We start from the raw sequence: 12,696 nt of genomic DNA on the forward strand, positions 1-12,696 counted from the left end.
TTCAAAGAGGCTCGGGCGAACGTGTCGTGATGCTGCACAGTTGATTGGATTAGTGAGCAAAGTGGGGAAGGAAAATACGCAAAGATCATATATTACGCAAGGAGAACATCAATGAGGCTTAAAGGGGAAGTATGATTTTAAAAAGTGACTTTTTCCATAGCTCCTATAATAATCAAACGTCAACTTGAACAAGCAAGCAAATCTTTTGTAAGCCGTTTTTTTTTTTTTTTTGTTTTTTTTTTAAATGTGTCTGTGAGCGAGCCCTTGCTGCATTTTGGTTACATAACAGTAAGGTTGATTAACATAATAACCGCCCCAACGCTGAGTGACTCCGCCCACGACCTGGCAGCTGGGCTAGGGGAATATCCGCTTGGATGATTTTTATTTTATTTTTTTTAAATCTTTGTGTTTCGTGCAAGCAAAAATGTGGGTTATGAGCGAGCTTCAGGCGCAATAAATTGAGCAATTAAAGTTCTGTTATTCCCTAAGAGAACAATCACAGTCAACGAAATGTAACAACAGAGAATTCCAAACGAGCTCCTCACCTCGTGCGGCAGGTGAAGGGAGGCTCGCTGAGCGCCGTCCCTGCGCTGGATGCCCATCAGGAAGGGCACGGGAGCATCCAGGAGGTGGTGCAGAGGCGCCGAGATGATGGGCAGGTAGATGTGCTGCCACTGGAACGGGAACAGCAGCGCGGTGATGCCCTCGGCCACCGTCATCAAGCGCTGGTAGTCTGGGGACAAAGAGGAGCGACGCGTCACAGCAGAGCTTCTCCAAAATGTGCTCCCGACGGACGAAAATAATTCAACGAAAACTGGACGCCAAAACAGATTGCACATCAAGATACATAAAAATCGGATCTGGATAAATGTTACAAAGGTTGTGAGGCAAACGTGTCGTACTAAAAGTTGAATACAACTAAACAGTGCTGAACAAATGTACGCCTGTTCTGGATTCAAAGAATTTTTGAACCTTTGACAATTAAGTGATACTTTTTCATACCACTAGAGGTAGCCCATTTTCCCATGCCTTTGATTAAAATTCTGATTTATGTCCCAAATAGCTGCAATAGACCTTACGTGCGTCTATCCCCCTCTGCATTTTGTTGCTGTGTCGCAACTGGAGCGAAAGTGGCCCCGACTCATGTGTGGGAGTGGGTGGATGCTGGAGAGCACCTTTATTGAAGCTTCAACGTCGTCGAAACAAAACATTAGGGTGCCCCTCAGTGTTAAGGAGAAAGCAAATTTTATATTTTACATTTATGCAGTGGCAATTATGTGGATGAGATGAGGGAGCCAAGGAAGGCCCTGCGCACCTTGAGAGTAGAGAAGGATTTGCGTCTCCAGCAGCGAGCAAGTCAGCAGCTGGACCAAGTTTTCCACCCCGAGCAGGGAGAAGGCTTCCCCCAGGGGGTACTCCCCCAGCGGAAGCTCGCCGGGGCCGGGCCGCTGGCACAGGATGGGCCCCCGCACGCCGTGAAAGCGCAGCGAGCGGCCCGGCGGAGGCAGCGGCACCTCGTAGAGGATGTTGTGGATGTAGCTTTCCAGCGGCAGGGGCGGCGCCGTTTGCGAGGCCACGGCCTGGTGCAGCTGAGACAGGAAGTGGCGAGAAGCTCCCAGGAAGGGGAGCGGCGTGAGCAGGCAGAGGGCTTTGGACACGTACAGCGTGTCGTGGGACGGGTCGAAGGAGCCGGCGCAGCCCAGGCAGGCGGCGGCGGCCAGAGAATCGGCGTCCGACTCGTCCAGGCTGCTCACCAGCGAGTCCATGCTGGAGGTGGACGGCGAGGAGGCCGACGAGGAGGCCGACGAGGAAGAAGCCGAGTGGTGCTCCACGTGATGCATGCGGTGGAGGGTCTGCATGGCCGCGATGATCCGGGGGCCCGTCACCTCCTCGTAGAAGGTGTGGACGAAGCCGTAGGAGCGAGAACCGTCCTCCGAGCCCACCGTGAACGAGTGGAAGTGCGACTCCAGCCGGTCGGCCTGCGTGCGGAAGGAAAGACCCCTCGGCATGCAGAGCTGAGGACCGAGAGGGACAATTACATCAATGACAAAAGTCCAAACGGCGAGGCAGTGTTTTAGTGGCCCGACGCATCCATTTTACATTAGACGCCCGCCCGCACACACACACTCGTGCAAACGAAAAAAAGTCTTCGGGCACACAACCTTGTAGTGACCTCACGTCACTTCACATGGCTGGCATGGAAAGTTGTGTTTTGTGTGTGCTTTAAATTCAGAGATGGAACGGCAGAGGGCGCGACGTAGATTTATGAATGCAGATACGGGCCTGAATAGCTTTACGCTTTGAAATTACGGGCCGGGCAATGAATCAAATTTTCGTCGGGATTTCAAATTTGGCTTCTCCCCATTTGAAAAGGGAGAGGCAAAAGAAAATACTTACGGTACGTCGCTCATCATTTATGGACGCACTTTTGTGATTTTCGGATTCCTTATGCTTTTTTTCTCCCTCCCTGGTGAGTGTAAAAAGAGGAGTCGCCAAAAGATCTCCGGACTTCACTTACAAGTCTCCAGCAGACTGTGATCCCTTTCCCATTTGTAGTAATATCCACGTTTCCCCTCTTTATGTGTTGAACTTAATCCACAATCTCACCATGTTGACGGCATCCTGATTGAAGGGGTTCCTGTCCGTGCTCTCGGGGTAGTGGACCAGAATCCTGGATTTGAACGACCGGTGAATGGGACTCTGCTCAAAGCTCTCTCCTGAAAAGGGGGAGGAGAAAAGTTCATTCATTCGAAGCATAATAGATCCAAAAGAGCAAATCGCACATTCACAACAGCTACCAGTATTTAGAATAATAAAAATGAGCCACACGCACTGCCTGACCTCCAAGGAACACACTTGATAATAACGGAAAGGGTCACGCTGCAGAAAATCTTTGGACGAAGAAAAAGAAAAAAAAAAAAATCAATGCACTTGTAGTCATTGTTTTATTGCAGCTTTATTATTTCTGAGTTATTTGAAAATGCAGTGTTATGAATTCTATCCAAATAGAACATTTAGAAAAGGCTAACAGCTCCAAGTGTCAAATGTTTTGAAATCCAGGTTGTTGTTTTTTTTTCCCCTCGAGCTTTTTAGAATATTTTCACTTTTTGATCATATTACTTGCACTGTACGCGCTTTGAATTACCTTTTTATTTCCTCAACATTTTGTTGGTCATTTTTATTGTTTCTATCCCGTTTTAATTGTTTTCTCTCTTTGTTTTCAAATGCCTTTGATCATGTAAAGCACATCGAGTTACCTCGTGTCTTAAATGCGCTATACAAATACATTTGCTTTGCGTTGCTTTGCTTTAACAAACAGCGACCCACAAAATATAGCGCAGTTTACTCTCCGCGTGTGTTTTTGCAGTATATAGTAGAGGGAAGTCTCCATTTAGAGTTGCGTATGTGGAGTTTGTCATTGTACTGCAACATGCCAAGCAGTACTGCGCTCTGCTACGAAACTTACACTTTTATTAACAAGAACAGGCAGAAGCGATGGGCACCAAGAGAGTGCCAGTAAATACATATTTATCCACCCATTTTCTTAGCCGGTTATCCTCACGAGGGTCGCGGGAGTGCTGGAGCCCATCCCAGCTGTTGACGGGCAATTTAGAGTTTCCAATGAATGTTGCATGTTTTTGAGATGTGGGAGGAAACCCGATTGCCCGCCCGGAGAAAAGTCACGCAGGAACGGGGAGAACATGCAAACTCCACACAGGCAGGTCCGGGATCCAACCCAGGACCAATACATATATATATATATATATATATATATATATATATATATATATATATTATTTGTAATTAGAAGGTCTCCATATTGCAGATTTTCATCTATTGTGGTTGCGTTTGAAATGCATCCCGTGATGAGCACAGGTAGCAGTTTGTCCCCGACTTGCTCCACTTTTATCCATCACAATTCGGGTGCTTAATCAGGGAGACACTTTCGTGTCAGCGCCCAAACGGGGAAACAAGAGACCGAGACCGAGACCGACAAGGGACAAGGGGCACCACGTTGCCATGGCAGACATTTCCCTTTTCTCAGCATCCCACCTGACACACGTAGCCAGCCAGCTCGTTGGCATGCAGATGAGGAAAAAGTGCATTTAAAGAGCAGAAGGAGAGAAAGAGCAGAGAGAGAGAGAGAGAGAGAGAGAGAAAGGAAATGAGGGAGGGAGGAGGTGGAGCAGGGGGGGGGGAGGTTTGTTTCAGCATTCTAATGAAGGCTTAATTAAATGGCTGAATTCGGCTTCCTCATCTTCACATGCTAATAAGCAGCCGAATGCAAGCCAACTGATATACTCGAATCATCATCATTATCGAATCAGTATTTTGGTATTGTATAGTCTTTAAGAAACACACTTTCAAATCATAAGAACAGGGCTTAACGGCTCCCAGAGGAAGAAAACATTTTTGGACGTTGTTGTTTTTACAGTTGCTCCGCGAGTTAAGCCTTTGGTTAATTGCAAAAGGGTTGTTATGAATTTTAGGGTTTGCTTTTACAGGCCACTTGCATTTAAAGACCAGGATCCTTCGCACACGCAAAGTTTCAAAGCGTTTGCTTAATCTAATCAGTGTCGCAAAGATTAAAATGTTTGAAGGAATCAAAAATTCTAGGGCCTTAAATAACGTGGCATGAACGACAAACAATTAAAAATACGGGTCAGTGGTCAGTCAAAGCAAAAATGAGCAAACAAAAAAAAAAAGTCTGGAAAAGCCTGCTAAAACAGCAGAACTTTATTTGAGGTTGATTCGAGGCGCCGGCAGCTACTACCCATTAAACACAAGTTGGAATGTGATTGGCTTATTCTTAACAGAGCCACATTTCGGTGAGGAGGGTGTGCACACTTGTGCAACAACGCTATCACAGCTGATTTCATTTTCCCGGACAAAAAAAAAAAAAAAAGAATTGTGACGGTTAAAAGTCACTTTAATACTGTAAATAGTTTATCTTGGTCCCATTTTTTTTTTATATCAGAAAAAAATGAAATTCGAACAAGGGTGTGTGGACTTTTCATAAAACACCGTATTGTAAAAAAAAAATTATAATTCTCATGCCAATTTACTTGAAATCTGAGTTTGAACACAAAAACCATTTAGGAATTGGGGGGGGGGGGGGGGGGGAATCATAGTGACCTTTAATAAAACATTTCTGACCAATGACTTGGCTAGAGAGTTTTTAAATATTCCAGAGATTTACTTGCGTTTAAGCGCTTGGAGTGTGGCTTCGTGTGGCACGAGCGAACACCAGGTGCACTCGAGCGACGAAGCCGCGCGTCAACACTTGAGCGGATGAGGGAGGACACGTATCGGGTGAAGGAGATTAAAAATGGCAGCCAAACTTATGGCCGACCGTGCCAAGTACTCTCGTGTACTTACGAAGACTTTTCAGCTACTGTGTCTCGATTTTCATGCAGCATTTTTCTCTGACCGTTTTTTAACGGTTATGGTTCTTTTTTAGTTTTTTTTTTTTTTTTTTTATAAAAAGTCTCAACCTGACAAAGCAGTTTCTGTTTTTTTCCCGTGGGCTGCTTACAATGATTTTGTCAAAATTGATTGTAAAACGTTGTTTTGACTCCTCAGACAATCTGCAGGCCGACTTTCACGTTGCCTTCAGGGACACGTAGACGTGAGTGTCACGTGCGTGGTTGTGCTGGGACTGTTCAAAGCCGCAAATTGAGCCACCGGCACTGTACGGACTGAACGGCGAGAGTCCCAGGATGGACCCCTGGGAGACACCTCGGGGTCGTAGACATTTGCTCTGAGAAACCGTTTGCAATTTCACAAATACTTGAGAGTCAAAATGATTTCTACTTTTACCTAAGCAAGAGAACCAAATGAGTATTTCGATTTTTACACACGCAGGAGGGGTGAAAACGAATAATCTCGCTCAGCCGCTTCAGCAAAGTGCGAAAATATATTTAGCTTTGACTTACTTAAGCAAACGTGCGGTCAGGGAGTCCTCGCTGTCCGCTGATGTCAGCCGTGCCCCCCCCCCCCCCCCCCCCGGGTCCCGTCCCCCGCGCCCCCCCGCCACGACCGTCATCTGGCGTGAAGCCGAAGCCTCGGCCCGGCCGGCATTCCGATGGGCAGCGTCATGTGAAATTTGATTAGGCTGCACAACACACTGCGGCGCATTGAGGAGCCAACAACGGCAGATTGTTCCAGGCTGCTTGGGAATTCTCAAATCGGACGGCCCGTCGTTCGCGCGTCTCAAAGCGGAACACTTTCGCAAAAGTCTTGGGTGTGCCACATATTTCCACGTTACCATTTCCATCCGACTACACTGCGTGATGACGAAGCAAAAGCTGATTACAGTACTTGACATTTTTATCCATTTCTTTCTTTTAAAAACTGAACCACAATTTGGTAAATGCGGTTTACTTTTGACTGTTCATAAACAAGATAACGACAATAAACGAAGAGTTTTGAAATGGTTTCAGCGTACAGTAAGACCCCGCTTGTCAGGGGGCTTAAATTCCAGACCAACCTCTAATAGGTTAAAGAAAAAAAAATGCAATGTAGAGAAGACCTATATCAAAAAATTAGACACACATATATATATATATATATATATATATATATATATACATATATATATTTGAACTCTGCCACAAGCTTTAAACCAGTCACATACGGTTGAAAAATGTACATAAATTTGCGGGTGTGTGTTCTGTTTGTTTATGAGTATACCCCTTTAAGAGCGGAGCGGGGCGGTGTCAAGTAAACTCGGAGGTAGAAGCAGCAGCAGCTCTTTGTTATTATCGACAGTGTGCTTCCGCGTTTATAAAAGAAGAAGAAAAAAAGACGTCAGGATGTGGTTCACTGCGCTGCATCGGATTTCATGTGCGCGACAGGTGCGCATTTGCGCAGTGGCGCAGCTTCGAGGGAACAGTGGTCAAGACTACACAAAATAAGCGGCGTCTTTCGGTATCTATGTATTTCTACTCGTAACAAATTTTAGGCGGGTGATTTTTCGTGCTCGATTGTGCAGATAAGCGCAGGCGCATACGCGCCCATCTAATCAAAGTGACTTTTTGACCTTTGACTTTTTCAAATGCACTTTTAACTTGCAGGATATTTGAAATAAGAGGCAAGTAATGCTTGCTTCAAGCCGTTTGTCGCTCCCAGTTGAGGTTGACTGGGAAACCGACAAAACAGCACAGAGGAAAACTGATGTAATGGTATGTTGCAGAAATATTTGGTACTACATACACAGCAGTCACATGACTAATCAAATCAAATGTACTTATATTGTCTTTTCATTCGTTAAAATACAACACAAAAATGCCTTACAGAGATAAAAAAACAATTAAAATAGCAAGAAATATAGAAAAACTCACCCCTCCCAAGTGTTTTCATAGCCAAAATGTTTGTACATGAATGTTCCTACAGTAAGTAGTATCTGTATCATAAATATCGGCAAGATAGCAGCGCCGCAAATCATCAACCACAATATCGAGTGAGAACACTGTACTGAGTCGTCAGTGTTAAATCATTTAAAATAAAAATACTGTACGACCAAAACAACAATAAAACACAAACAGTAGTTATGCTAATTTATGATTTTATTTGTTCCATCTGTACAAGCGCTTCGAGTACACTTGAACGGCGGTGAGATGAATGGATTCCCCCCCCTCCCCCCCCAAAAAAAAAAAAATCTTATCGGTTAAATTTAACATCACGCTTAAGGTGGACAAACATCTCGGCAATGATGAAAAGAAATCAGATGAGTTGCATTTTTCTTCTGGATTTACCTTCATGACGGTTTTGAATCGTCTCATCATATTGACATCATCAATTTATGAACTAGTTTTGGAATCGGAAATCAGGGGTAATGTTTTTTTTGTTTCAACTATGAATGATTGGTTACACAAAAATGCTTGTAGTATCTCAACCTTACCATTTATGATGCGCGACAATTTGAAATTTTAGTCCAGATTTTTCCAAGAATCCTGGAAATTGACGCTGTAGATTTGGCTTTGCGGGCCACATCAAACCGTGCGGCGGGCCGGATCTGGCCCCTGGGCCCTGAGTTTGGCACCGGTCAATTTTAGTAAGTAGCTATCAAACTGGATGTCATTTCTGTGTCTGTGAACACAGAGGATCAGCATATCTGCGTTTGCTGTATATTTTCTCTTTGCTGCGCTGTATAACCCCGAATGGGACAAGCCGAAAGGAAAAGAAGTATATAATAATGTAATTTCCGGCCTACAAGCCGCCACTTTTTTCACCCGCTTTCAACCCTGCTGTTTATGCAGTGATGCGGCGCTAGCGTTAGCGCGGCGGTGGCATTAGCGCGGCGCTGGTGTTAGCGCACCTGGTTATAAGCCTCGGCTTGTACACAGAAAGAGTTTCACGCTAGTGCGGCGCAACCTCGCTCTCTTCAAAATGCAACACAATGTATCGCGCACACCCGCTGCGAGGTTAAAGTACCGTGAGCGGCACAGACCACAAGATATGACGTCAACATGCCACTGAACCAAAATATGAAAATAACAGCCGGCGGAGAACTGCTTAAATGACGGGAATCCGAGGCGACTGCACTGCGTGTAACTACTGCATTCGAGGGGGGAAATAACTGCACCGGTTTTTAAAAAACACACTAAGCCGACGACATAAAAGGACAAGGAGTGTTCGGATGCACTGCGTCTCCTAAAAGTGAGCACACCCCCCTGGCGTGTTTCTTTTTCATGGGTCAAGAGAGTGAACGCAGACGAAATACCTCCCAGCTGGTAGAACCTCGCCCATTTACAGTTGCTTCAAAGTAACTCGACACTCGGCCGTGAACGTCGACACGGCTGCCACCAAAGTACAAGGCAGAGCGTGACCCCCTCCCTTTGGAAAGTGGGCCAACGGGGCAGTACGCAAGGTGAAAAGGGACCACAAACCCGCTTCCGGGACGACCAGCGCACCAGAACCCGACTGACCGTTTGTCAGGGATCTTCAAATAGGAGGTGGAGGGCACAAAGTATGGGACAGGACAAAAACATTTCAGCACAATCTGGACATTTTCACTTTGGGGTGTCAGTTATTGTGATTTGACAGGCGCGTGTGCGCCCGCGCACCGTCGCACTCGCAAATCTGCACAGTCGAGCACGAAAAATCACGCGCGTTTCGATAAGAAATACGCCGCTTATTTTGTGTCGTCTTGACCAGTATTCCCTCTAAGCTGCGCCACTGCGCAATTGCGCACTTGTCGCACACTCTCGGCTGACATGAAAAGCGATCCGGCGCAGTGAACCGCAGCCGGAAATCTTTTTTTGAACATAAAAGCTCTCAACAACGAGCTGCTGCTTCCTCAGCCTACTTCTACTTCCTCGTTTACCTGCCACCGCCCCCCCCCCCTGCGTTCTTAAAGGGGTACACACATAATTACAAACAGAACATACACCCGCAACTTTATATCTGCGGGCACGACCGACCACACCCGTACATTTTTCAAATGTGAGTGACCTTTGTTGCCTGAGATTTCCTCATTAATGGTTGCATGTGGAGGTATTTTTCGCAGTCAGGGGTGCACTCCATTTCGGGAGATGCTATATATACACGACATTAAGGCTGTCATTCTCCTCCTGCACGGCGCAACGTTCCCGTGCAGGCAGGAAATCCCTCGAAGGAGCACATCCCGCTGCCGCTTCTGCTGCAGTGGCGAGGAGATGGCCCGCCGCCGCCGCCGTTACGTAAGCAGATCGGCAGCGCTGCCCAACGCCCGAGCGGCGGCGCCGTCGCCCTCTCGGCGGGGAGCCGCGGCTTAAAGGCCAGTTAGAAGACCAAATCGGCGGCGGCTTAAAGCGCAGCAGTTCTTGAGAGCATAACGATGTGAGGGTTGATATCACGGAAAAGATTTTTTTTTTTTTTTTTAGAATTCCAATTTCCAACCCGGAAGTGACGTTAGATGATCCAGACAGCACTTTTTTTTTTCTCGCAGAATTCATCCCCGCAATCAGGAACAAAAACAACTGCCATCTCCCATTTTTCTCTTTCCTCCGTCAGTAAATAAAAGCCAAGCGAGCCCCCCAAGGTGGGAAGCATCACCATCGACTGGTATTGCCATGGCAACCCGGTGGTACGTCACCCACAAACACCTTCTCTCTATTCTCTGGATTTTGGAGGACAAAACGGGGGGGGGGGCAGCTGGAAGCAGGGAGGTGGCGAACGACAAATAAGCTATTGAGGATATTTTGTTTTTATGATTGTGGGGTGAAAAAGGTGACAGAGAGTAAAAGATATGTATATGCAGGATTGTGTCGTCATAATGGTAAAAAAAAAAAAACAAAACAAAATGTACCTTTCAAGTCGAATGTTATATTTTTTTTCCCCCATTTGTGCCTGCTTTTAAAATAGCTTTGTTTCATAACGGCAATTTTGTTGATGAGATAAGCCTTCTGAATACTGATTTGACACGCACACAAAAAAATGACGGATGACAAAATGGGGGCTATCATCCTGAAAATAACGCCATTTACAGTCGCACTAAACCGCTCATATTCTGGTCCCGAAACACGCATCTGGTTGTTGTCATGTTTCTACCTGTTCCATCGTCCGGCTCCAGGCCCGTCTCCGGGTCCAGTCCACACACGACGAAGTAGTGGGCGAAGCGGCAAGAAGCCGAACCGGCGGACGGCGCGGAGGTGCTCATCTTCGGTCGCACGGAAGAGAGAAGCCCGCCTGGAAGTCTGACTAATCGTCCCGCGGCCGGCTCTCGGTGGGGGGCGGCGGGGGGACGTCGCCTGCCTCCGGTCCTCCGGGTGGGTGCCGCTGAAGTGGGAGAGGAGCACCGGATGGTACCGCCGTCATCTCGTGTGGGCTGGCGGGGGGAGGAGCGGGTAAGGGTGGGGGCGGCGTGCTGGAGGACAAGAAAAGGGCGGGGGGGGGGGGGGTCAAAGACGTCAAAACATTCATATTCAATATTCATTCGGTGGGGGCATTTATTCCATACGCTTGCGACCCATTTCAAGGTTCGAACACAAGGACGCGATTGATTGGTTCCCTCAGGGGTCTGCAACCCGCGGCTCCGGAGCCCCACGTGGCCCCCGTCATCCTTCTGGCGCGGCTCTCTGGTGACTATGAAAAATATCATCCATCCATCCATCCAGCTTCTTTGCCGCTCATCCTCACAAGGGTCGCGGGGAGTGCTGGAGCCTCGGGATTCATTTTTTTTACAGCGCAGGTACAAGTACAAGTGTCGACATCGCATTTGAGTACTCTGCAATATCCAGTCGCAATACTACTTGATGACGCCGTTATTCTATCAAATGTGACGATGTCAACCAACAGCAACTTTTCTTGAACACAAACAGTAAGTACCCATTCGTTCATCCATTTTCTTTGCCGCTTATCCTCACGAGGGTCGCGGGGAGTGCTGGAGCCCATCCCAGCTGTCAACGGGTACACCCCGAACTGGTCGCCAGCCAATCCCAGGGCACATCGAGACAAAACAGCCCCACTCACAATCACACCTTGGGGCAATTTGGTGTGTCCAATTAATGTTGCGTTTTTTGGGTTGTGGGAGGAAAGCAAAGTGCCCACCCGGAGGAAAGCCACGCAGGCCCGGGGGAGAACATGCAAACTCCACACAGGCGGGGCCGGAATTGAACCTGGGACCTCAGAATTGTGAGGCCGGCGCTTTACCGTGCCGGCCACTATGGAAAAATATTTAAATTAAAAACATATATTTAGTCTGCCTGTTTTATTCAAAGTTTGAAAATTAGGGTGCGCTTGTAAAAATCTACACTGTATTTTTTTTTTCCGTCACTCGAAATATGCATCGCAAATGCTAATGTGTGACACCTGGCAGCAAGATTTTTTTTTAAGATAGAAAAGTTTATGAAGAAAACTGTATCTTTAATACTGTATACGTTCTACCTGAACGAGAGTGAAAAACGAACATTCTTCGGAGCTCACGATTGATGATGGCTTACAATCGTGTGAAGATGAAGCCCTGATGCGCCTACGCTCTGTTCTGAGGTATAGGAAATTTAAAAAAAAAAAAAAAAAAAAAAAACAAGAAAAAGAAAATCACGTGAACCAAATATTTTAAGTTTTCAGTTTTGTAAATATTTAGGCGCAGAACCAGGCGTGCCACACCCAGCACTAGATGGTAGCTAATAGAAATTTAAAATGTCACCGAGCGCAGTTTTGCCTTGTTTGTGTACCATTCAACCATTTTCTGAGCTGCATATCCTCACAAGGATCCTTACAACTCATTCACTGCCAGGCCTCGACGTTAACATGGATATTTGAATTCAACAGCCATCAAGGGCAACGAATGAGTTTGAAGACATTTCCGAACAGTAGTCGGCGTTAGCATAAATGTTTCATTTTTTTTTTTTCCTAGAAAGCAACAAATAATAATAATCATCCTTGGAAAAGCCTACTAGAACATCTGACATCAAGGCACTTTAAATGGTTCCAGGTACGTGTTGACTTCCATTTTAAAAATTGCAATATGATCAGCTCATTCGGCCTGTTATAAAAGGGTGCGCACACTTCCGACATTGTTTCAAAAATCAATTTTTACAGATCACACCTCAACGGTGGAAAAACACTTTTGAAATCATTTATCTGGGTCTCGTTATTATTTGTGCCCCAAAGCCCTTTTGAACAAGGGTGTGTAGACTTTTGCATGTGAATCGCTACATACAAGGTGTTAGCGTGCTTTTAAGGCAATAATATCAACTTACCACAAGGTAA

At 46.2% G+C, this 12,696-nt stretch overlaps 1 protein-coding gene across 2 annotated transcripts in view; it reads right to left on the minus strand.

The window, feature by feature from the left end:
- LOC133501929 (DENN domain-containing protein 5B-like) overlaps positions 1 to 10,820 on the minus strand; it is a 28,861-nt gene extending 18,041 nt beyond the window's left edge. The window contains exons 1-4 of one of the 2 annotated variants that reach the window (XM_061822129.1): positions 10,534 to 10,820; positions 2,608 to 2,717; positions 1,316 to 2,015; positions 546 to 733 (exon numbers count right to left, since the gene is read on the minus strand). In XM_061822129.1, coding sequence (XP_061678113.1) covers positions 546 to 733; positions 1,316 to 2,015; positions 2,608 to 2,717; positions 10,534 to 10,642 — 1,107 coding nt within the window. In that variant the 5' untranslated portion in view covers positions 10,643 to 10,820. Of the gene's footprint in view, positions 1 to 545; positions 734 to 1,315; positions 2,016 to 2,607; positions 2,718 to 5,936; positions 5,986 to 10,533 lie in introns of those variants that run through there. The other variant, XM_061822130.1, reaches the window with a different exon arrangement.
- Between the last annotated feature and the right edge of the window lie 1,876 nt (positions 10,821 to 12,696).

Source organism: Syngnathoides biaculeatus, chromosome 6 (assembly GCF_019802595.1).
Source record: "Syngnathoides biaculeatus isolate LvHL_M chromosome 6, ASM1980259v1, whole genome shotgun sequence".
NCBI lineage: Eukaryota > Metazoa > Chordata > Actinopteri > Syngnathiformes > Syngnathidae > Syngnathoides > Syngnathoides biaculeatus.